Consider the following 24,385-nt stretch of genomic DNA (forward strand, 5'->3'; position numbering starts at 1 on the left):
TGTTTCCTTATTCCGCTGTTACTTGTTGCGCTGCCAGGGCACAGTGCGCGCTCCCACAGAGGCGGTCCGTATAGTGTTTGTTTCTTCCGGGGGTCCCCCCACGCCCCGTCCTCAGACCAGCCGCGTGACAATGGCGAGGACGTGGAGCGTGTTGATGACGGCTTGTTTGTTGTCAGCCTCGCGTCCGTCCGTGGAGGGCCGAGAGAGGGTCTATTATGTGGCGGCCGTGGAGGGCTTGTGGGACTATGCGCCAAGTGGAAAAAACCTGCTCAACAACGTGGATGTCGCCAAGGATGAGTGAGTAAAACGTCAATCTGAAGTCTTTTGGAATTTTTGTGGACGACATCCAGTCTATTCCACCATAAAGGTGTAGGTTGCGCTCTTATGTAATAAACTTTCATTATAAAAGCAATCCGATGATGATCCCCACTGGGGGTCTTTTGTTGTAGATGCAATTGTTGATGCTGATTGTTGATGACTGAAGTGTTGATACCAACCAAACCTAGCCCCCCCCTAGTAATTCAATGTATATACTCTGATGATTATCTTGTGTGATGACTGTATTATGATGTTAGTATATATTTGATAGTATATATCTGTATGAATCAATTTAAGTGGACCCCGACTTAAACAAGTTGAAAAACTTATTCGGGTGTTACCATTTGGTGGTCAATTGTACGCAATATGTACTTCACTGTGCAACCTACTAATAAAAGTTTTAATAAATCAATCAAAAGCATGACAAAGAAAGTGACTCAGAAAGTGTTTACTTTTCCTGTCACATTAACAACCATCATGAAACACTCACACCTGCAGCCATATAACATATATGGTAACACTTTAGTTAAAGTTAAATTAAAGTACCAATGATTGTCACACACACGCACACACTAGGTGTGGTTAAATTTGACCTCTGCATTTGACCCATCCCCTTCTTCACCCCCTGGGAGGTGAGGGGAGCAGTGGGCAGCAGCAGTGGCTGCGCCCGGGAATCATTTTTGGTGATTTAACCACCAATTCCAACCCTTGATGCTGAGTGCCAAGCGGGGAGGCAATGGGTCCAATTTTTATAGTCTTTGGTATGATTCGGCCGGGGTTTGAACTCGCAACGGACACTCTAACCCAGGGGTGTCCAAACTTTTTCCACTGAGGGCCGCACACGGAAAAATTAAAGCATGTGGGGGCCATTTTGATATTTTTCATTTTCAAACCATAACAAAATATATGCATTTTTTATTTATTTTACCTTTAGGGGTCCCGGGGACCATAAAGGGTCTCAGTCATTAAAATGTTAAAAATAAGTCAGATTGTTATTTTTTTTAAATTATTTAACGCTTGCAGTAAATCTCTATACCAACTTCAAGTTGATATAAAGTAATACAAATTAAAAAAAATGTTTTATGGCTTTTCTGTCAAAAACAACTTAGTTTTTTTTTTATAGTAAAACTGAAATATGCAGTATTTAGTAATTAGAGCCCTAAAAGATCAATAATGCAGGACACCATTGATTTTAACTCTTTCATATTTTTGAGTAATCACAGTGAAAAGATAAATAAAAAATCACTAAGTATATTTGGGATCCAAAAGGTGCCCCACTCATAAAGTGATACATTTTTATTAGGTTTTTCTTTTACTTTCAACACTTAAGTTACGAGATCAACTTCAGATATATCTGTCGATTTTATACTGGAACAATTATTTTGTTTGTTTTATGCGCTTTTGTCAAAGAAAACTTTGATGTTTTTATATGGCTACTACACAATATATGCAATATTTACCACATAAAACATTTTAAAGTGAAATATTTGAAGTAATTGGAGCCCTGAAAATAATTCATTATAACATGGATTTTTTGTCATTATTTATTTTTTTGGAGCAATGGCAAAAAAAGAAAAATGAAGAAAGACAAAAGAAAAAAAAACAGCCTGCATGGCAGCTTTTGTGTCAACATTGCAACTTTTTCTCGTTAGATTTCACCTCATTCCACTTTTTTTAATGTTCTTTTTTATTTTTACAATAGTATTTCCAGAATGTGTGGCGGGGCAGTAAACAATTAGCTGCGGGCCGCAAATGGCCCCCGGGCCGCACTTTGGACACCCCTGCTCTAACCACTAGGCCACTGAGTAGGTTTTTTTAGTATAGGGAACATATTCGCCATTAATTAGTTGCTTATTAACATGCAAATTAGTAACATCTTGGCTCTTAATGAGTCATTATTAAGTACTTATTAATGCCTTATTCTGCATGGCCTTATTATACAACCAGTAAGCCATTAACTAAGAGTCTTCCCTCAATAACCTCAGAATTATTGCTTATTAGTAACCCTAACCCTAACCCTTATGTGTTCCCATAGTGTCCAAATAACTCTAAATTAACTCTTTGTTACTTAGAATATGTTCCCCATACTAAAGTGTTACCCATATTTTATTATACAGTGCCAAAGGACATTCATTTACTCAACTTCAGAGAGTACCAGGCACCTATTTGGGCCAATGCATTTCTTCAGACAGAGGACCGGGGCATACGGAGAACACTAGATTCTATTAGGGGTAAGGCATTTACTGCCTTTGTACACTCGCATTTCCTCATACAGTACGCGTAGCAGTTGATTATTTTCGGAAAGGCATTTATTTAGCAGAGGCCTTTTTCTGTCTTTGTACAAATGCATTTCCTCTTGTAGAAGCCGGGGACATTTTTTTGTACTTAATCATGCCTATGTGAAAATACATGTCCTCAAATGGTCGTCAATGGTTTTTATTCCTTTAACCGCAGAGGGCACCTGGCTGCTTTTAGGGGTAAGGCGTTTATTTTATTTGTAATAATGCATTTCCTCTTAAAAGGCTGATGGTAGTTATTTACTTAAACACAGAGATTATTAGGTGCCTATTTTAATGTAAGGAGTTGACTATCCTACTACTACTACTTAACCGCAGAGTGTATCAGGTGCCTATTAGGAGTAAGGAATGTACAGTCTTCTTACAAATGCATTTTCTCAAATACTCGCCAAGGGCGTTTATTTACTTAACCACTAAGGGCACCTGGCTGCTCTTAGGGCGTGGTGTTTACTTTTTTGTACAAATGTATTTCATCATATAATAGCAGACAACATTTATTCATTTAACAACAAAGAATACCATGCAGGGGTATATTAGGGGTAAGGTGTTGATTAGTGTACATAGTCAATGGGGACATTTTAAACCACTAAGCCTAAGAGTATAACAAACAGGTCTATGATATGGCCAAAACAGTTATTAAAGGGGAGGCGTTTATTGCATTTGTACAAATGCATTTCCTTTTATAGAGGGCAAGAACATTTATTTTCTTCTTCACAGCGAGTATCTATTTGAGCAGAGGCCACTATTTGAGTTATGAAGGACGACCTATAACTTGTCACCCAATGGCATATTTTATCATCTATTTAATGTGATTGTTTTCTTATTGTATTCCTAATAAATGTTTATTGTACCCTCCTTTAAATGGAATGGGTAACTTTTTGTACTACGACTTCTCTCACTTCTTTGATTCAGGTTTAAACTTGTCTTTTTTCACAAAGTTACTAAAGATATGATAGAGATCCGTCACCCAAGTGTCACAACATCCAATACGGTTTCTTTTAACGTACCAGTGGAGCATGATTGCATAACACAGGACTTTTTTGAGTTACTGCATGGGCCAAACTGCTTTTCCCAGAAGTCAGTGACCAAAGCGGTCTACTTCACTTTTTAGTTTCAGTTTTTTGTCCTGTCCAGCTACTCAGGCAAATCATATTGTTGATGTATATGCCCGTATTTGCTGCACAGATTTACTTTACAAAAGAGAAGTGTGGGATAATTTTCTTGTTGCCTTATTTGTATTTGACTTTATAAATAGATTTATATTTATGTTTGGCGCAGCCGGACCGCAGTCGAAGGAGATAGAAAGAGAAAGAAAGGAAAACAGAGTGGGAAATTGCGGTGACAAGAGGGGGATAAGGTAGAGAGAAAAAAACAACAACAATAACAACCACAACAACAACAACAATAGAACCGAATCAGGAAATTACGATATGTACAAATATGACAGTAAAAGTGTGTGAGGGAGCCAAAGTACGGCCCCAGCCACCCAGAGAGCCCGACCTAAAACAGCATGTGCGGTGCCCAGGGAACAAGGGACCACCGGCCCCATTGCAGTCAGGCCGGCCAGCAACAGGAACCCCAGACCGGCCCCAACGTGCCGCCCGGCATGGCCAGCGGCAAGCCATGGGCAGACGCGCCCAGCCGAGGACAAGGCACGGGAGAAGCAGAGGACAGCCAGCGCCCAAGCCAACGAGAGACCATACCTCACGCAGGCAGAAAGACGGGACGCCCCGCGCCGAGTGGCCCAGAGACTCCCCGCAGCCAGACAGGAAGACCGCCCCCGCCCCACCAGTAACCGGGCCCACACGAGCCCACTGTCCACCAAGAACCAGCCGATCACTTCACCCCCTACCTCCCACAGGTCAGGCCGCGCACCTCCCTCCCCTCTAGGGACAATCTCAGACAAGCCCGCACCCAGACGATGGCACGACACTGGGTGTGAAGGACGGCGCAGCAGAGTGCGAGGGCAGGCCGACACCTGACAAGCCAAACAACGCGACAACAAACGAGAATAAAGCCGGGAAGTTTGCCAGCCTCGACAACCACCATGTGCACGTGCTGCCACAAACCACAACATCGCCCCCCCCCCCCCTTACCGGACCCAGCAGCCACAGGCGCCCACACTACAAGCAAACGGCAGCAGAAACAACAGCTGCAATACCAGCTGACAACCAGCACCACTCGGTAAAATCAAAGCGACCGACAACCACACGCCAACAGGACTTAGGAGACCAGCCAGCACCAGCTTGCTCATCAGTCCAAACACCTACATGCAAACAAGAGACATCAACACCTCCCCCACTAAAAGACTCCACTTCCCATTCCAAACCCAACTAACGAGACACAGCACTCACACCAAACAAGAAGGCCAGGGGCCAAAGCCACCGACACAGACCCTTCAGCGCAGGCACAAACCCCGCCCAACAGGAAACAAAACCTGCGCGACGCAACACAAACAGGAAGTGAAGACAATCCACCTCCATTTAAAAAAAAAAAAAAATTAAATTACATTTTTAAACATTTAAAACTTCAGAATTGATTACCATGAATTGATTAATGTGGACCCCGACTTAAACAAGTTGAAAAACGTACTTGGGTGTCACCAGTTAGTGGTCAATTGTACGGAATATGTACTCTACTGTGCAATCTACTAATAAAAGTTTCAATCAATCAATCAGACCCTCAGCGAGGTCTCTGCACGGGAATGGCAGGCCCCCAGACCGCAGTCCCCGGAGCCTGCGCCGGCCGAGGAGGAAATGAGGGACGTGCCGCACCCCGAACCCCAACCCACCCGTGCATGCGATGTGTGGGTTATAAGTAGGAGGAGCAGAGGGCCTGGACACACCCCCAAGCCCCCCAGTCCATGCAGGAGGCAACCAAGAACTACGGTCAGGAGGCCACCCCCCCCCCCCACAGCCCATGACCCCGCAGGCGCTCTACACCAGGCCAACACAACGCCATGCGAGTCCGCCCTGCCAAACAAAGCCAGTGCCCGCCCGCCCCAAGCCTACTCTGCAGAGTCCACACCAGCAACCCCACGCAAAATAACTGCACAGCCCCCATGCTCAACACTAATACTGCATTCAAGCTATCCACACAGCAATGTGCTCACACGAGTTCCGGCCAGGGAACAAAGCCTCTCAATGGGGAAAGAAGTCAACGCATCACATGTCAGCACCCAAGCCAGCCAGTCCCCACAATTTCATCAGCGCACGTACGGTTTACTACAGTTCAGTGTTATCCACACCAAGCTATTTTAGGCCAGACCTTTTTGTTTTGTACTCTCATCACATTTTGCTTCCTTGTTTTGGGTACAACATCTCTTTCACCTCTCAGCGATGCTGTCAGCTCATCGAGTTGTTGTTTCATCTACATTTGAAGGATATGTGACTCATTTCCTATCGAGTGTGTGACTGAAATCAAATGAACACTATTTAAATATCACTCCTCTTGTTTAATTTAGACATCTTAAGGTAGGAAATGAGGAATTGCAGGTACACTCATACCCATTACCTCCCTGCTTGGCACTGTGTGTCTTTGTTAAATTATGGTATTTGTGACATTTATTGTAAGTGGCCTAGTGGTTAGAGTGTCCGCCCTGAGATCGGTAGGTTGTGAGTATAAACCCCGGCCGAGTCATACCAAAGACTATAAAAATGGGACCCATTACCTCCCTGCTTGGCACTCAGCATCGAGGGTTGGAATTGGGGGTTAAATCACCAAAAATTATTCCCGGGCGCGGCCACCGCTGCTGCCCACTGCTCCCCTCACCTCCCAGGGGGTATATAAGGGTGATGGGTCAAATGCAGAGAATAATTTCGCCACACCTAGTGTGTGTGTGACAATTATTGGCACTTTAACTTTAACTTAACATGCTGAAGAGTTTTTTTGTCATATTTGAATAAAGATTTTGTTTAATACGTACTATAGAATTATTGAGTTGCACTACTATCTCTAGCTAGATTACAGTTATCAATGTTGTTCTCACTATCTCTTGGAATGTTCTGCACTCCTGCTTCAATTTCAGTGTTGTGTTTAGAAGATTTGGATGTAGCGAGGGCTGCAGCTATCGATTATTTTAGTAATCGAGTAATCTTTTGATTGATCAAGTAATTGGATAAAACACACTTTATATTTACATGTACTTGATATATTATAATATGTAATAGAATAATATATATTATATTATATATAATATCCATTCATTCATTCACTTTCTACCGCTTGTCCCTTTCGGGGTCGCGGCGGTGCTGGAGCCTATCTCAGCTGCATTCCGCCGGTAAAGTATATATAATACATATTTATATATACTTTAATCATGCGTAATTTATGAAAAATAGTTTTTAAAACATGTTTCTGCTTGCAATAAACTTTATTCTCTTTTTTCCTCATAAATGCACATAATCAATACTGTGTTCACGTATATTCAAATGTTCGAGCTCTCCATGCAGTCCGGATTTTTAAAACTTGTATTAGTTACACTCATTAAACGATTAATCAAAGCAAGTAAAACCTTTTTTTAAATCAATATAACAATATAAATTGTTGCAACCCTAGAGGTAGCTCAATTTCCTTTAGCTGACGTTATGTTTTTCTTTTAGTTGTGATAACATTTTGATGCCATTAATCAATGCTCAATTAATCTGTTATGTTCATCCCTTATAGTTATGTTTGAATTAGCATAAAGAACATATTTCTAAATGTAAAATGACTAAAGCTGCAGCTATCGATTATTTTAGTAATTGTGTAATCTATCGATTAGTTTGTTCGATTATTCCAGTAATCGGATAAAAAACGCTTTATAGCCTCAATGCATATTTTCAGGAAAACTGTTAAAGTAAAAACATGTCTGCTTGGAAACATATCATCAACATTGACATTTAACTTTTAACATTTGTACATTTAAATGTTGTTTTGAAAATCTCTGCTATGTCCGCGTATTTAAAGTTTGAGGTACTCCATGCTGTCCGGATTTTTTAAATGTGTATTACTTATGCTCAATAAACGATTAATCAAAGCAACAGAATATAAAAGGAAGCTTTTTATCAAATTGATTGATTTAATCAATTAATCGTTGCAGCCATAGTTTGAATGAACCTAAACAACCAATTTCCGATGTAAAACAACTACAACTGCAGCTATCGATTATTTTAGTAATCAACTTGTCCAGGCTGTACCCTGCCTGTCACCCGAGTGCAGCTGGGCTCCCCTGCAACCCTTAAAGAGACAACCGGCAGAAAATGGATGGATGGAGTAATCGATCGATTAGTTTATTCGAGTAATCGGATTAAACACACCTTATAACCTCAATGCCTAGTTTTAATTAACCATTTTTCTGCTTGCTATAACCTTCATTATTTTATTCTAATATATGCACATCATAAACATTGAAATTGCACTTTTTCATGTGTGCATTAATGACAAGACTAAAAAAAAAAAAACACTCACTGCTGTTTACAAATTAAGACACCCGCACTCCACCAATTTAATGTGCAATATATTGCAGCAGCCATACAGAAATTAATGTCAACATATTTATAAAGTTCAGGGCACGTAATCAATTTGTATTATTTACAACCATTAAATGATTAATTGAGAAACAAAATATAAATCAAAGCTTTTTTCTGCTCTAAATTAATAGCTCCAAAAATGACATTGTCTTATTTTATTTGATTCATTCCAGGTTTGCGTCAATATTCCTGCAGAAAGGACCCCAACGTATTGGCAGTGTGTACAAAAAGGCCATGTTCCGACAGTACACCGATGCCACATACAGCACACAAGCCCCCCGACCACCCTGGTTGGGCTTCCTGGGGCCCGTACTGCGAGCGGAGGTTGACGAAGTTATCGTGGTCCACCTGAAAAACCTCGCATCCAGGAGCTACTCCATGCATCCTCATGGAGTTTTTTATGAGAAGAACATGGAGGGTAACTGTCCTGTTATTGAAGAGATGCTGGAAGATATACTGTATTTAAGCCAGGGGTGTCAAACTCATTTTAGATCGGGGGGCCACATGGAGAAAAATCTACTCCCAAGTGGGCCAGGACTGTTAAAATCGTGGCACGATAACTTAAAAATAAAGACAACTTCACATTGTTTTCTTTGTTTAAAAATAGAACAAGCACATTCTGAAATTGTACAAATCATATTGTTGTTTTTTTACACTTACATGTTGCGGTTAGTAGTATTCTATCTTTATTTGTCGTTATTTGTATTTTCTGACTCATTGGTGTTATTTTTCAATCTATCAAGATAAAAAAATTATATCAAAATCAAATTACAGGATGTTATTTATGTAGTTTGAGCATTATCCTCGACTTTTACCATGAATTGATTAACGTGGACCCCGACTTAAAGAAGTTGAAAAACGTATTCGGGTGTTACCATTTAGTGGTCAATTGTACGGAATATGTACTGTACTGTGCAATCTACTATTAAAAGTCTCAATCAATCAATCAATCAATCAGGTTAATTGTTATACTTAGCAAAGTCATCCCGCGGGCTGGCTAAAACCTGTTCGTGGGCCTGATCCGGCCCTCGGGCCGTATGTTTGACATCCCTGGTTTAAGCCTTTTGTTATGCAACAGGCCCCTATCCCCCAGTCACCAGTGGGAGAGATAGTCCTTGCCTTTGGAATGTCCTTTTGCTGACGGAAACCTAAAGTAAACATTTGTTTTTCATGAAAAAGAACAGTGCTAGATATATTTATTCCAATTGATAAGCTTGGTGAGGGTTGTTGAGGACACGTGTGGACAATGAAGAATAGGAGGAAGTGGTGCTTTCTGTCCGTACAAGAAAAAGTACTGATAAAATCAGCAAATGCAGAGAAAATACTGCAGCTGTGGAATTTCAACAATGTGGGATAAATGAAGTTGATCTTTACTAAATAAAAAAGTATCAATAACTATTTCAACATATTTTCATATTTTACTCATCATAATATGTTGAGTTAATACTCTTTTAAATTCTAAGGAGCGCTTTATCCAGACGGGACGTCTGGTAAGCTAAAGGAGGACGACTCCGTACCACCGGGGGGAAACTACACGTACCGCTGGGAGGTCAGACCCCAATTCGCCCCCACGGATGACGACGCCAACTGCCTGACCTGGGTCTACCACTCTCACGTGAACGCCCCCAAGGATATCGCCTCAGGACTTATAGGGGCCCTGCTTACATGCAAAAAAGGTACGCACTGGAGACGTGTGCTTCCGTATCATGAATTACTGTACAGTGCACATTAATTTAGGTTTAGGGGACGTCCTGGCGCGGTTGGGAGAGTGGCCGTGCCAGCAACCTGAGGGTTCCTAGTTCGATCCTCACCTACTACCAACCTTGTCACGTCCGTTGTGTCCTTGAGCAAGACACTTTACCCTTGCTCCTGATGGGTTAGATCCTTGCATGGCAGCTCCTGCCATCAGTGTGTGAAAGTGTGTGTGAATGTGGAAATAGTGTCAAAGCGCTTTGAGTACCTTGAAGGTAGAAAAGCGTTATACAAGTATAACACATTTTTGGATTTTGGAAAAACAACCAAAAAATAGGACTCAGCAGACTGCAGACTTCCATTGCATTCAACGAAAACTACTTCCTGGATCATGCTAATAAATTTAGAGACTTCAAAAACGGAATTTTGATTCTGTGGTGGACTGTTCCATTCATGCCATAAACCATAATTCCACTGAATGGTACGGTTCAGTCTGGTTTGGCTCATTTCCTGCATACGTCTGTACAATGGCAATTATTAATTACATCACTATGTCCATCCATCCATTTTCTACCGCTTAATCCCTTCGGGGTTGCGGGGGGCGCTGGAGCCTATCTCAGCTACAATCGGGCGGAAGGCGGGGTACACCCTGGACAAGTCGCCACCTCATCACAGTACATCACTATGTAAACAATCATTCAAGGACAGTGGTATGTTTAGCTCCACTCTGCATACCGTACTACTGTGACCCATAACCAAAAGCAGACTAAAAAGTAGGAAAGATAGCTTTATATATGTCAAAATATTTACCATACTGGACAATTAATTAACTAATTGTTCAGAATTAGCTTCAGGCTACTTACTGAGTGCAGTACTTGGCTGTAGCCACTAGAGGTGTTGTGGGGTGAGTCTCAACTACCGTATTCAATATAACTGAAGATTTTTTTTCGTAGAATAAATCTGTAGAGCTCTTGCTCTACCGGGTTCTCTGGACCACCCAAGATGGACAATACAGCCGTGTCCATCTTTGCGTACAATTATTTATTTTTCAATAACTGGTGCTTTTCAGCCATGTCTCAGTTTCTCCACCATCAACAACCTTTCTCCTTCCCGACCGCTGCCTTTTACAGAGCGGCAGGTCATCAGACAACCACTCACAGCTGTGTCATCTACGCACCTGCCGCTAATCTCGAAGCTGGTCCTGACATGCCCCGCTTCTCCGCAGGCCCGCAGGCCACTCCCCACCACAAAATCATATTTGGAGTCTAGAGTTTTAGCCATGCAAATCAACAGGTGGTAAAAAATTGCGGGGCTTTTCTTCCTGTCACTCAGACACACCGGTGACCTGGGGCTTCATTTACAAAGAAAAGTTGCGTCAACAGGGGTGCAATGTACGTATGTAACTTTCTCCGCAAACAGCATTCATAGAAAAATTATACGCCGAAAAAGTTGCGTATTCCTGCGCAACCTTTTGACCACGCGTAGAGCTCACACAAAGTTTTTCAGACATGGGAATCAGCGACGCCCGATGGTGTCACTATGACGTTCATACTGACATGAAAAGACACATATGCACAGGGGTCCCCAAATTTTTTGACCCGGGGGCCGTATTGGGTTAAAAAAATTTGACCAGGGGCCGCGCTATATATATATATATATATATATATATATATATATATATATATATATATATATATATATATATATATATATATATATATATATATATATATATATATATATATATATATATATATATATATGTATATATATATATATACATATATATATATATATATATATACATATATATATATATATATATATATATATATATATATATATATATATATATATATATACATATAAATACAATCTAAACTGTCTTTTCCTTAAACTGAACAAAAGTCATATGTCCACTGATGTTTAAAAACTCTAAACTCGGAGTCTAATTTATGTTTCCCAAACGATTTCGCCATTTTTTCCCCTCGTGCACTAATTGACTGAAAGATCGTGCACTTGCCACCTTTGTGGCGCAAGCGTGATGACGTCCCGTTATTTTTAGACAATATGATTTGCTTGAGCGGCTAGGAGACCCAATAACAAGTGGTAGAAAATGGATTGATGGATGGGCGAAAAAGGACGGATTAAATTTTTTTTATATATACCATTTTTTTTTTTAGTCGGGACTACCCGCGGGCCGGATTTTGGACGCTGGTGTGCCGTATCTGCCTAGGAGACCCAGTAACAAGCGGTAGAAAATGTATTGATGGATGGGCGAAAAGGGACAGATTAAAACAAATAATAATTTAAAAAAAAAATATATACATATATATATTTTTTTTTTTACTTGGTATTACCCGCGGGCCGGATTTTGGATGCTGGCGTGCCTTATCTGCCTAGGAGACCCAGTAACAAGCGGTAGAGAATAGATTGTAGGATGGGCGAAAAAGGACAGATTAAAAAAAATTATAATAAAAAAATACAATTTTTATTTACTTTTTAGCCAGGACTACTCGCGGGCCGGATTTTGGACGCTGGCGTGCCGTATCTGCCTAGGAGACTCAGTAACAAGCGGTGGAAAATGGATTGATGTATGGGTGAAAAAGAACAGATTAAAAAAAATAATAATTAAAAAAAAATAATAATTTTTTTTTTTTAACTTGGTACTACCCGCGGGCCAGATTTTGGACGCTGGCGGGCCGTATCCGGCCCGCGGGCCGTAGTTTGGGGACCCCTGCAAATGCACTATAAAATATTTAAAAAAAACATACATTTAACGATGTACAAGCATTCCTCTACTTGTGAATGTATTGTATATTTATTTGTTAAGGCCTAAATCAGGGGTGTCCAAACTACGGCTTGCGGGCCAATAGCAGCCCGCCGGCTTGTTCAATTTGGCCCGCTAGACGTCAGGAGTCTAATTGGAAACTAAAAAGGAATCTGGCCCGCGGGGTGTTTTCAACTTAATTTTAAATATCTGTCAATCTGATGACTGCAACTTTATTATCATTTTGTGGAAACATCGGGTAATTCAGCTCAGTCCCCATCAATTGTGGTGTGCATTACATGCAGCACCGTATTTAGTTATATGGCACAATCCAAAAAACCTTCCTTTGTCTTGGCGCAAAAAAAAAATGCAACCAAAAAAAAATTAACACACATTGGTCACAACAAAACCTGCTCACTGAACTTGGTAGATTTTATTAAAAAAAAAACAGTTAAGCAGAATAAGAATAATTAGAACAAGAGCACAATTCGTTTAGAGTCTCTGTATTAATTAATATGCAAAATATATACTGATCATCAGAATAATACGGGGAGGAGAACATGCAATATAATTATTTAGCCCACGCAGACTGTTTTACTAAACTATAAAGCGGCATTTAAATGAGTATCATTATTTAAATAATCTGACAGTTACACACAGAATCAGTGTCGCTGCTGCAAAGACAGAGGATGGACAGACAAGAATCCTCCGTCCTACGTGTGTGTGTCAACATATTTGGACTGACATAAATAAAAAATATTTCACAGTAGTCTATTCAGCAACAACCTTTTATCATTTATACTGCATGCTGGGTGACTTAAAGGGGAACTGCACTCTTTTTAGAATTTTGACTATCGTTTACAATCGTTATGAAAGACAAGACGACGGATCGATTTATTTTTAATGCATTCTAAATCAGGGGTCACCAACCTTTTTGAAACCAAGAGCTACTTCTTGGGTACTGATTAATGCGAAGGGCTACCAGTTTGATACACACTTAAATAAATTGCCAGAAAAAGACAATTTGCTCAATTTACCTTTAACTCTATGTTATTATTATAATTAATGATATTTCTCTTTGTGGAAACACTGATCATCTTAATGATTTCTCACAATAAATATATATAGAAACATATAAATATCAATATGCAACACTTTATTTTGATATTTTCTCTAAGTGCACATTTTTCAAATTGAACATTTTCAAATGATCACTTCTAAGACAGTCTTGTGAAATCACAATATCCCATTTTAACTAGCTAGCCACTAACATTTTTTAACAAATCATGAATTACTTTGTACCATGTTTGTACAAATAATAGCTCATGTAAAATACAAAAGTAAACTCTCAAATGTTTAAATATATCATGTCACACTTTGAACCGGACACCAAATCTGTTATCTGTTTCTTTGTCAGTTAGTGAAAACCAAGTCTTTAAAATACTTTCTTGGATTTTCAAATTCTATTTGAGTTTTGTCTCTCTTAGAATTAAAAATGTCGAGCAAAGCGAGACCAGCTTGCTAGTAAATAAATAAAATTTAAAAAATAGAGGCAGCTCACTGGTAAGTGCTGCTATTTGAGCTATTTTTAGAACAGGCCAGCGGGCTACTCATCTGGTCCTTACGGGCTACCTGGTGCCTGCGGGCACCGCGTTGGTGACCCCTGTTCTAAATAATAAGTAAACGTAAATAAAAGTCCGCTTACAGCAGAGCCAATGGAAGTTCCACTATTCTGCCCATAAAATCAAATAAATAACCATTCAAAAAGCGCCAACAATACTCAATTTACATTTCGTGACTTGAATATTAACCAAGTATTAGTGATATTATTATAAGCGCTAATGCAGACGAACTATTTATAGCAGCTACGTGATCACTTCAGCGTGTCCCTATGTCCCTATGCTGCTTCCTCGCTTTCTTGCTCCCTGTAAGTTTATTCTAAACCATAAATCATGCCTCTCACCTGAAAAGTAGATGGCTGAGAATATAATGCAACAAGTTGGTACACTTTGACTGCCATTTGGGACCTGGAACTGGCGAGAACAACACAAAAAGTGCTTGTTGCCCCCCTACCCCATTTCTTCGCCAGGATTATGAGACATTTTTTATCTAAATAGGAATATATGAATATCCTAGCAGTTGGCATCCTAATGACAGCAGACATTGTACAGTAAGTGATGTTTTATTATGTTTGTTGGTTCTCATAAAGTCTGCAGTGAGCAGAAATCAATGATGAATTTAAAAAAAAAGCAAACATTTTTTAAATGAATGCGCTGCTCATGCTAAAAATGATCAAAATACATAAATATTAAATGTTATTATAAATGTGTCCGTTACTACATTACATCTATACTTACATCATGTATATAAAACACTAATGGAGGTGTTTGGATGTTTTTTTAGGGGCTCTATAGGCACAATTGAACAGCTCCCACTGGCTCCATCATAAGCAGACTTTTGATCGCATTTATTTAATATTTATTAATGCGATTTTTTTTAAATCCATCCGTCGTCATGTCTTTCATATTGATTGTGAACAATAGGCAACATTGCAAAAAAAGTGCAGTTCCCTTTAAGGGGCTGATTAAAACCAATTCAATTGATGTGTTTTTTTCCACATAGAATTAATTAATATTGACATATTTCATACATGAAAAGAACGTCTTGAACTATGCTTTTTTGCGTCTTGAGCACATAAGTGCAGCCTCTCTCCCATGAGCGCACCTTCACAGCGCTAAAAAAAAAGAAAAAAAAGTGGCTTTAATGTAGATGCACTGCACGAGTCCAACTGCTTCTAAAATGTCCATAAAAAGTAGTCGATTTTTCCTGTATGTTTGAAAACAGCAAAACGCCACAGGTAGGAGGATGATAAAATTAATGTGCAGTAAATGATCGAGTGCCCTGTATAGTACACGCAAAATCCTCATTTAAATACGGCGGTGTGCACCACTTTTGAATTGTACATGCAGCCTTGGTACTTACTATAGATCACACGACATACACCAAGCAATAGTACACACAGTTTTATAGATTGCGCGCTGTTTCGCACATGATGTTTGGATCTTAGTGAATCAGGCCTTTAGACTTTAAAATTTGTGACACGGGTGAAGTGCAAATGTTTGGATTTTGCACAGCCACACTGCATATGCACAACCACTATGTAATCTATATTATCATCATCATTAAAACCCTTAAATATTTTTAATTAAATAAACAATTGTAGAAATATATTGAAATAATCCCGTATGCATGCCAATTGCCCACAAGTGCTGTCAACATTGCTCATGATGAGTACTTAAGTCTTGCAACACAATATCTGCGTTGTATTACTTGACAAAATAAATACTTATAAATAATAAATACATTATTTGGACAAATACTTTCAAACAGAACTTTAAAATGTGAACATGTTGTCCTCATCTCAGTAACAGTTCTCAGTCATAGTGGATCTGACATTTTGATAGGTCAATGTTTTATTAGGTATGTCCTCACTTAGCCCTCCAAAAATAATGTTGTTACGGTGCTCGGCGTAATAAGCGCTATTTTGAAAATATATTGCTTTTTTCGTTGGAGTCGCAGTCTTACATCATTGACAGTCCAACACGTAATTCTTAAACTCATTTCCATATTCATGAGATAATTAGCATGGCCATTTATGGATGGTTGTGGAAGGAGTAGCGGGATGACAATGGGGAGGAACTCTTCTGCAGACAAATCCCTGCAGGTGTGATTTATAATCAGAACAGTTATAAATCAAAAAAATGTTCCCAACGCAAAAACCTTGAATAAGTACAAACCTCATAATGTAGTTCGGACAAAAAACAATGGATTTATAACTGTTCTGATTATAAATCACACATGCACAGTTTTATGAATGAAAATCAGGGTATAAATGGTTGTGCATGTTAGCAAACGATAGAGGAAGAGTTCTGATGCTAATTTTAAATTAATGGTGATCAACGGAGCTGTCATCTCATCAAAAATTAGTGTAACCTCAGTACTTAACCAAAGCAAATTTAGATAAAGAGACTCAAACAGCCAAAAGTGTAAATTGATTTCTCGATCCATTTACAAAGTTTCACAGAAATCAGTTTTGTTTTTCTATGCTTTCGCATAGAGATAACAAACAAACTCATCAACAGAAAAAAGCATTCTGTCCATCAAGTGAATCATGATGTGGATAAAATATACCGTACATATTAGGAACGGGATTTTCATAAAAAAGTAAGTGATCACCTTTGCCGATTAATGCTTTTTAATGCCGATCACAAACGCAGGTCCCCTCTCGCTGACACTGTATTTATTTTTTAGCTAGCAGCTAATCATGTGTCCATACACAGTGTGGGGACGTTGCCCTTATCTAATAATCAGCAGCTAAATTACGGCAAAAAAACTGCATTTCTTAGTATCTTAAAGGGGTCATATTATGATTTTTTTCTACATTCAAAATACTTCCTTGGGGTCTCCATAATGTGTAAAGGTGTTTCTTTGGTCAACATTTTGCATAGATTTTGTTTTACAGACCATTTTCAAGCTTCTTTCTGACCATCTTTTCAGGATGTGCCATTTTGTGTGCGTGTGGTCTTATTTACGTGCCTCCATTTGGACAGAGTTTTATCCCCGTCATCTTTTGTTGTAGTTTTTAGCGCTTCTACAGTGAGTATACTCACAGATAGAAGTTCGAACTACGTGCTACTTTATATTAGAAATGGCAACAACATGTGCATGTACGAGTCAGTCTGCCCCACAAGAAGAAGATAGTGAAAAAGAAGGAGCTTAGAGGCCTGGCCAACCCACAGCTCAGGAGCGGCATGCAGCTCTTTGCCTGGTTTCATGTGGCTCTTACAAATCGACATTGAGGTTTTAATGAGTGCGATAAATAACCGCAGAAATAAACCCCCGCTGTCTCTCGCTTCAAAACGGAAGAATGAGGTCTCACTCTGTGCATCGCTCTCAGCACCTGAGCGTGTTTATTTAACAGTACGATTAACTGAGCGTAGTGAGCCCTCTCTTAGTCATTCACAATCTTTTTATTTACACACAGGAAGCAAGTACCGTATTTTTCGGACTATAAGCCGAAGGGAATAAGCGGTAGAAAATGGATGGATGGATGGAAGTTGCTCCGGAGTATAAGTCGCACCGGACGAAAATGCATAATAAAGAAGGAAAAAAACATATATAGGTCACACTGGAGTATAAGTCGCATTTTTTGGGGAAATGTATTTGATAAAACCCAACACCAAGAATAGACATTTGAAAGGCAATTTAAAATAAATAAAGAATAGTGAACAACAGGCTGAATAAGTGTACGTTATATGACGCATAAATAACCAACTGAGAATGTGCCTAGTATGTTAACGTAACACATACTTGCCAACCCTCCCGTTTTTAGCGGGAGAATCCCGTTATTCAGCGCCTCTCCCGACAACCTCCCGGCAGAGATTTTCTCCCGACAAACTCCCGGTATTCAGCCGGAGCTGGAGGCCACGCCCCCTCCAGCTCAATGCGGACCTGAGACTGAGTGGGGACAGCCTATTCTCACGTCTGCTTTCCCACAGTATAAATACGCTTGCAAGTTCCAAAACGAATGGAAACAACAATTTCAGTTCATCCAGGACAGTTCAAAGGGGAAGGTGTATGTTGCCTGTAAATATATAGAACAGACTTCTCCATTGAACACGGTGGCCGAAATTATTTCTCAGTCATGAACGGAGAAGTTAAACAGGACAATACTGCCATCTAATAGATAGATAATTCAAGTATTTCTTTTATGTAAATAAAATAAATATATATATATAGCTAGAATTCACTGAAAGTCAAGTATTTCATACATATATATATATACATACATATATATATATTGTTGCGTTTGACCAGATGTTCCTCCAAGTGGGATGTAAAACGCTGGTCAGTCCCAAGTTCCTTAGATGACATATAAACTGACTCAAAGGTACCACCAAGCACAGAATAGGTATTTTGTAATTTATTGTCAAATATTTGAGAATAGAGACCAGCCTCGAACAACACATACGAATGCGCAGCCCAAGTTGATCTGGCATTCCAAAGGAAAAAGCAACTCTTTTCACACAAGGAAAGCCCCCATTCCCCCCCCCCCTCCCCCCTCCTCTCAACACTGATAAGAAGAGAGACTTGGGGGTTGTGTTCACATTCCTGATGGTTTACGACCCTGTCTAAACAGGCAATCTGAAGACAAAGAGAAACTGGTATACAGAGTATACATGGAAACATATGAGCTGATTCAAACATGATTATGAATAAAGAAATAACTCTTAAACATATGCATTATCCACAATCCCCCTTCAGATTGTATCCAAAAGATCTCTCCTACGAGAGCAACACCTCTAAAGCACGCCCTACATTAAAGTAGGTGCTGTTTTGGTTTTCGAGCAAGCTATCGATAAACAATCAAACCATAGTCAACGTCAATGTCGTCATTGTCAGGGAAGGAAACTAACAGTCCCTGAAAGTCACCACTATGCTTGACCCCCTTCAGTGACATAGCAAGCCCAGAACCAGGGTGGGGTTGACCTTTGACAGCTCTAACAATGATGCGGGTGCATAGAGACCTAGCACAAGGGGCAATAAAGCATCCGCATGAGGTTATGACGGCCAAGAAAACTCCAATGGCGACCAGGGACGACTTAATTAGGTCAGACCACCTGCCAAAGGTGCTTTGGAGCCAATCTTTAAAGGGGTCAGATACCCCTGAAACTTCAGTAAGTTCCTTAGACAGGGCCTGGAGGCCCTCTAAGGCCCTCTGAACTGAGCCATCGGGGGCAGTGTTGTTAGGAATGAAGGTACAGCATTGGTCACCAAACATTGCACACACACCTTCTTCCTTGGTTAGGATGCGGTCAAGGGCTATGCGGTTCTGGATGGCCATGAGGGAGGTCGGGGCAAGTTGTTCAGCAAGTCCCTCAACGGCGTCACGAGTCAGGTTGGTCAGTCTCAACAGATTATAAAAAACATAGTTAATGCGTTCTACATTTTTAGTAGCAGTCACAGGGAGAATATCACCAATGATAGGAAGGTTCTCGAAACCTGCACAGGATTCACACCACAATTTGTGTTGTGAGGGGACCCCTCTTGGTTGTCCAATTGCATCAAAGTAAACACCATCAGGGTTTCTCATCAGATCAAAGGAGCCCTTTACACTCCTTCGAGATAAAACATGGCGGCGTCGGCGAGAAGTTAGAGAGGCCGCTGAGACAGGAGTTACAAGGGGAGTTAATTTGGCACCCACTAGGGTGAGTGGGGTCACCAGTCTAACCATAGCACAAAGCCCTACGGATAACGTTGGGATTCTAATGTACAATCTGTGCTCCCCACAATACCAGAATAAGTCAGCTCGTGCCCAAGGGCCTATCCTTGAGCCATCTATCAGTGTGGTGCACCAGGAAGGGTTAATGTCACCCAATTTGTTGGGGGACGAAGAGGGTCCTTTGAATTGAAAACACGTGTAATTCAGCTTTTGGGCCACAAATGGAAGAAGTCGGGTGTAATTGTCAACAGGAGGGTACACACTAGCCAACAAATCGCACCCTGGTGGCGTGGGTTCAGAGAACAAGGAAATAAGACAGTTTGAGCCATTTATGTCAGTCAACTTAAAAGGGGCGGGGTAAGTGTGGGGAAAAGGACGTCCAGCGGAACAAGCAACACAGTCACCCAGGTTTTGGCATCCACCTGAGCCACAGGTTTACCTGTACCCGCTCCTAAGGTCAAAGTTACCAGGCGTTCGGTGGTGATGTCATTAGCACGCACAGATGTGAGAGCCTTTGAAACACCACCAAGGTGGGGTGGTACTTTAGGTGCTACAGAGGGTGTAGAGGTAGTTAACGCCCTCTCAAGGACATTAATTTTAATAATTCCTTTAGAGTCTGTATCAGTCAGGTCAACCCCCAAAACAACATAAAAGGGACGATGGGCACCACTTACCATAGTATGTTGTCTGCATCCGACACCAATGGTTCAGGGTTGAGTCGTAACAAATATAGAGGTTATTACCACGGTAATAGCTATTGTGTCCCCCGTAATTAATCACACTGCACAGGTCAGAAAATAAGTCTTGCTATCCCCTTTGACCCAGTCTATTTAAAGTCCGCTGTTTGTTCTTAGACACTTGTCAGTCACTGTCGTCAGGAAGGAAGAACTGAGACACAAAGACAGTAGAACACGCCCAAGCACCAGTCCGTCAGGAAATACTACTGGGCGTAACATCCTGCCTTTCGTCTATCAAAATCAGAGTAATTCAGGTAACGAAACGGGGATAAACATCAAACTTTTCACTTAATATAACGACACAGATAGTTATGCTGAAAACAAGCAAGAGAAATTGGATAACTTCGAGTATAAAGGCTGGTCTCAAATAAGGATATACGATATAGAAGTTAAAAAGAGTAATATAGGTAGAAAATCTCTCTCTCAGCGTCGTCTTCTGGGCTGTAGGATTATGTGTGTGTAATTAAAGCCTCGCTCTTCTATGACCTAGAGGGGGAGAGGTTACTAGCACAATCACCCCTTATGTGTGTTACCTCGGTAACACACACTAAAAATGAGTCGTTTTCTGCTCCCGTTCTTCTTCAGATGCCTCAGGCTCAAAAGGCGCTGCTGGGGGGTCGAGTGGGGCAGATGTAGTGGCAATGTCAGCAATGACATCCGCTGGTAATCTGTCAGGTTCTTCAGCAGGAGTGTAGAGGGAGAGGTGGTACCAGGTGTCCCCTTTTCCAGCTAGTCGAAGGGCGTGAGACGTCCGTTCCACGACCTCGAAGGGACCAGTCCACCTGGGCTCCGTCCACTTGCGTTTGATGACCTTGATCTTGACCCTCTCAGCGGGCGGAAGGGAATCTGGAGTGGCGGGCTGTCATCCTCGTATCTGTACAGAAGAACTGGCACACAAATTCTGCATTTTTTGTGTAAAATACCATTTTGGTTTTACGCTGAGTCCTCCTTCCATGGGGGGCTGCTGGTCCTGTGAATGGCTGACCTGTATGCAGCTCATAGGGTGAAAAACTCAAAGGGCGGTAAAACAGTTTTATTCACGGACCTTCTAATGATCATTAACGCTAATTGCAACATGTCAATCCAATTAAATTTGGTCTGTGCACAGATTTTAGCCAATTAGTTTTTAATGTTCTGGTCCATCCTTTCAACCTTACCTTGGGACTCAGGATGGTACCCCAAACCTGTGTTCTAGTCCGAAAGCCTTTTCGACCAAGGCTAAGTGAGTAATTTTTTTTTTAATGGTTGCTGTTGTCTGACCTAATCTTTTTGGGGAAACCATGTCGGGGTACTAGGTCATTCACAGGTCATTTAATTACTGATATTGTATCCTCTTTTGAGGTTGTTGTTGCTTCCGGCCAACCACTGTGATTGTCAACACAAGTCAGTACGTACCTTTTCCCTTGTACCGTATTGATCATATCAGTGAAATCAAAGACTATACATGGTTCACCCTCACCTCCTCCCTATTCTAAATTTGATCTACTTAACTACTATCGATGTGTAAAATCGTTATTTTCAAATTAAAATGTAGTTATAACTTCTTACCCACGGGAAAAATGTTAAAACTATAGAATGTGTCAGAGTCGGATTATTGTCGATTTTGTTCCAAGGAGTCTGTATCCACCCTCACTCACCCCCTTCTGTTTCTGAAAAAGGACTGTGTTAGTCATACTATCACTTTCAGAAACATCTAAAAAAAAGGTCAGCTAATAGTCAAGTAGCGGAGGACAAGTCATGTTTGAGGTCAATGATAGTCTCTTTAGCCTCTGTGGTCCACTGGGGGGTGTTGTTAGGGTAGGGGACCCCTTAGCAATATCACAAATAACTCAAACTCCACTAAATATGCTTATATTTTATATTGTCACAAATACTAAAAAAATACTACCCTTATGGCGGATGTTTTATCAATAGTATTTTGAAATTTTACCACACCTGGTGGCCCCAATAGTTGATTAAGTCAAGCTCATGTTGTAGAAAGTCGAATGATGCGGACACGTTTGTTACTGAATACTTTCTATCAGACTTCTGCCATGGCAACTTTGTGTATGTAATGAGCAACTATAATTATTTGATATGCTTAAATGTGTAATGTGTCATTTTAGCTCAGCTGTTGTGTAGCTGCTAGCTCCTCGTAGCCTACAGGTGTCTAAAGTGCAGCCCATAGTTATGTGTTTAACACAACTATGTGCTAAACCTAAACAATTGAAAATGTGGTATTTGGGTGTCGGTGTAATATTTGGCAGCTACGCCGTGTCTTATCATTGGACCTAAGTTCTTTGGTTTTGTAGGCGAGACAGAGAGCAAGGGAACAATGTGGGACACTATTGTGTCCATCTTATACCATGCTAGCTGTTGCAAAGATAGGTCAACATGAGCAGCCACACCTTGAGTTCCAACATATATAAATAATCATAACATATGGCGAGTTGGGTGGCAGAACACACGAAAGCATCTCAGTCAGTCAGGGTTTTCACTGTTAGAGCAGTTGGATGTCAGCCATTCCTGTTGTTTCAGGCTGTGGTATGAGCTCATGGAGGAGCCTTGGTAGTGGTGTCGCAGCTGGGTGGTTGAGCCGTCAGGTAACACCAGGAAGGTTCCTTCTGTGCGATATTGAATGTCAGGGTACAGTCTGTAAAGGAGGTCATTACCAATCTGGCAGGGTGTGTGCAGGTCAATCACGAAGGGGTGTTTTAGTGTGTGTCCCGCAATCTGAACCGGAAGTGGTTTGGTGACAGGTAACCTTGTGACCCCAGCGAAGCCTTCGACCTTTAAAGAGGAAGCACACAGTTTCTTTGGTACCTCTGCATTCAGAATCGAATGGGTGGCGCCAGTGTCAATCACAAACTGATAACATTGTCCGTTGACACTCATGTCCAGCAGGGGGCCAGTCTGTATCTCCTGCTGGGGCTCCTGCGGTGGGCGTCCTTTGCCACGCTTTTGTATTCGTTTGTTGGCACTACGGAACCTTTCCTGTTCGGAAATGTTCGGACAGTCACGACTCCAGTGACCAGGCTGGTCACAGCCGAAACAGTTTCCACCCTGGACTGGCTTTGAAGCACCGTGTTGTCCACCACCCGAGTCCAACCGTCTGGTCGCACGTCTGTTGAGGATTCTTTCCTCCACCTGTTGGAACTCAGAAGCAAGGTCACCCAGTGCTGAATATCCCTAGCTGATTTTTTACTAATTAGTTCTTTTGACCTTTTATCTTCAGCGATCTGTAAATTAAGGAGTTGCTTCCTTGCTGCTCTGTCATTAGCCTTATCATCCTCATCTTGAGGAAAGAGACTGCGCATAGCAGTAGCTATTTTTGTAACGTATGGTGTTATCGGTGAGGTCGAAGATTCAGCCATTAATCCTGCTTGTTGTTCTGTATTTTTGCCATCTTGTGTGGAAACACAACGATACAAAATGCCTCTAAAGTGTGCTACGGAGAGAGTGTATCCTGCTGTTAGCTTGTCTAATGTGTTGAGCCAAAGACTCCCACCTTCAGACACAGGTGGAAGTTTGTCAACAATGGCTTGCATGTCTGCCACAGCAAAAGGCTTATATTGAAATCTGCCGCTATTATCAGGAAAAAGTGGATATGCGTGTCCCTCCAGCTTTTTTTTTTTTTTTTTTTAAGCGTGTGTTGTATGCATGTGGTTCATGTGGGTGTTGGTCAATGTAGCCTTCCATTGAGCCATTAACAGTTACAGGAGACCACAAAGTCTGGCTCTGTTGTGTGTTGTTCAAGAATGTCTGATGTGCACGTGAGAGACTGTCATCTACTGGGGGAG

At 40.9% G+C, this 24,385-nt stretch overlaps 1 protein-coding gene across 1 annotated transcript in view; it reads left to right on the forward strand.

Annotated features, from left to right (window-relative positions):
• Positions 1–24,385, forward strand: part of LOC133650919 (ferroxidase HEPHL1-like) — a 56,518-nt gene continuing 32,133 nt past the window's right edge. The window contains exons 1-3 of the mRNA XM_062048692.1: positions 1–297; positions 8,299–8,543; positions 9,589–9,801. Of these exons, the coding sequence (XP_061904676.1) occupies positions 131–297; positions 8,299–8,543; positions 9,589–9,801 (625 nt within the window). The 5' untranslated portion in view covers positions 1–130. The remainder of the gene's footprint in view (positions 298–8,298; positions 8,544–9,588; positions 9,802–24,385) is intronic.

Source organism: Entelurus aequoreus, linkage group LG05 (genome assembly GCF_033978785.1).
Source record: "Entelurus aequoreus isolate RoL-2023_Sb linkage group LG05, RoL_Eaeq_v1.1, whole genome shotgun sequence".
In the NCBI taxonomy this organism is placed as follows: Eukaryota; Metazoa; Chordata; class Actinopteri; order Syngnathiformes; family Syngnathidae; genus Entelurus; species Entelurus aequoreus.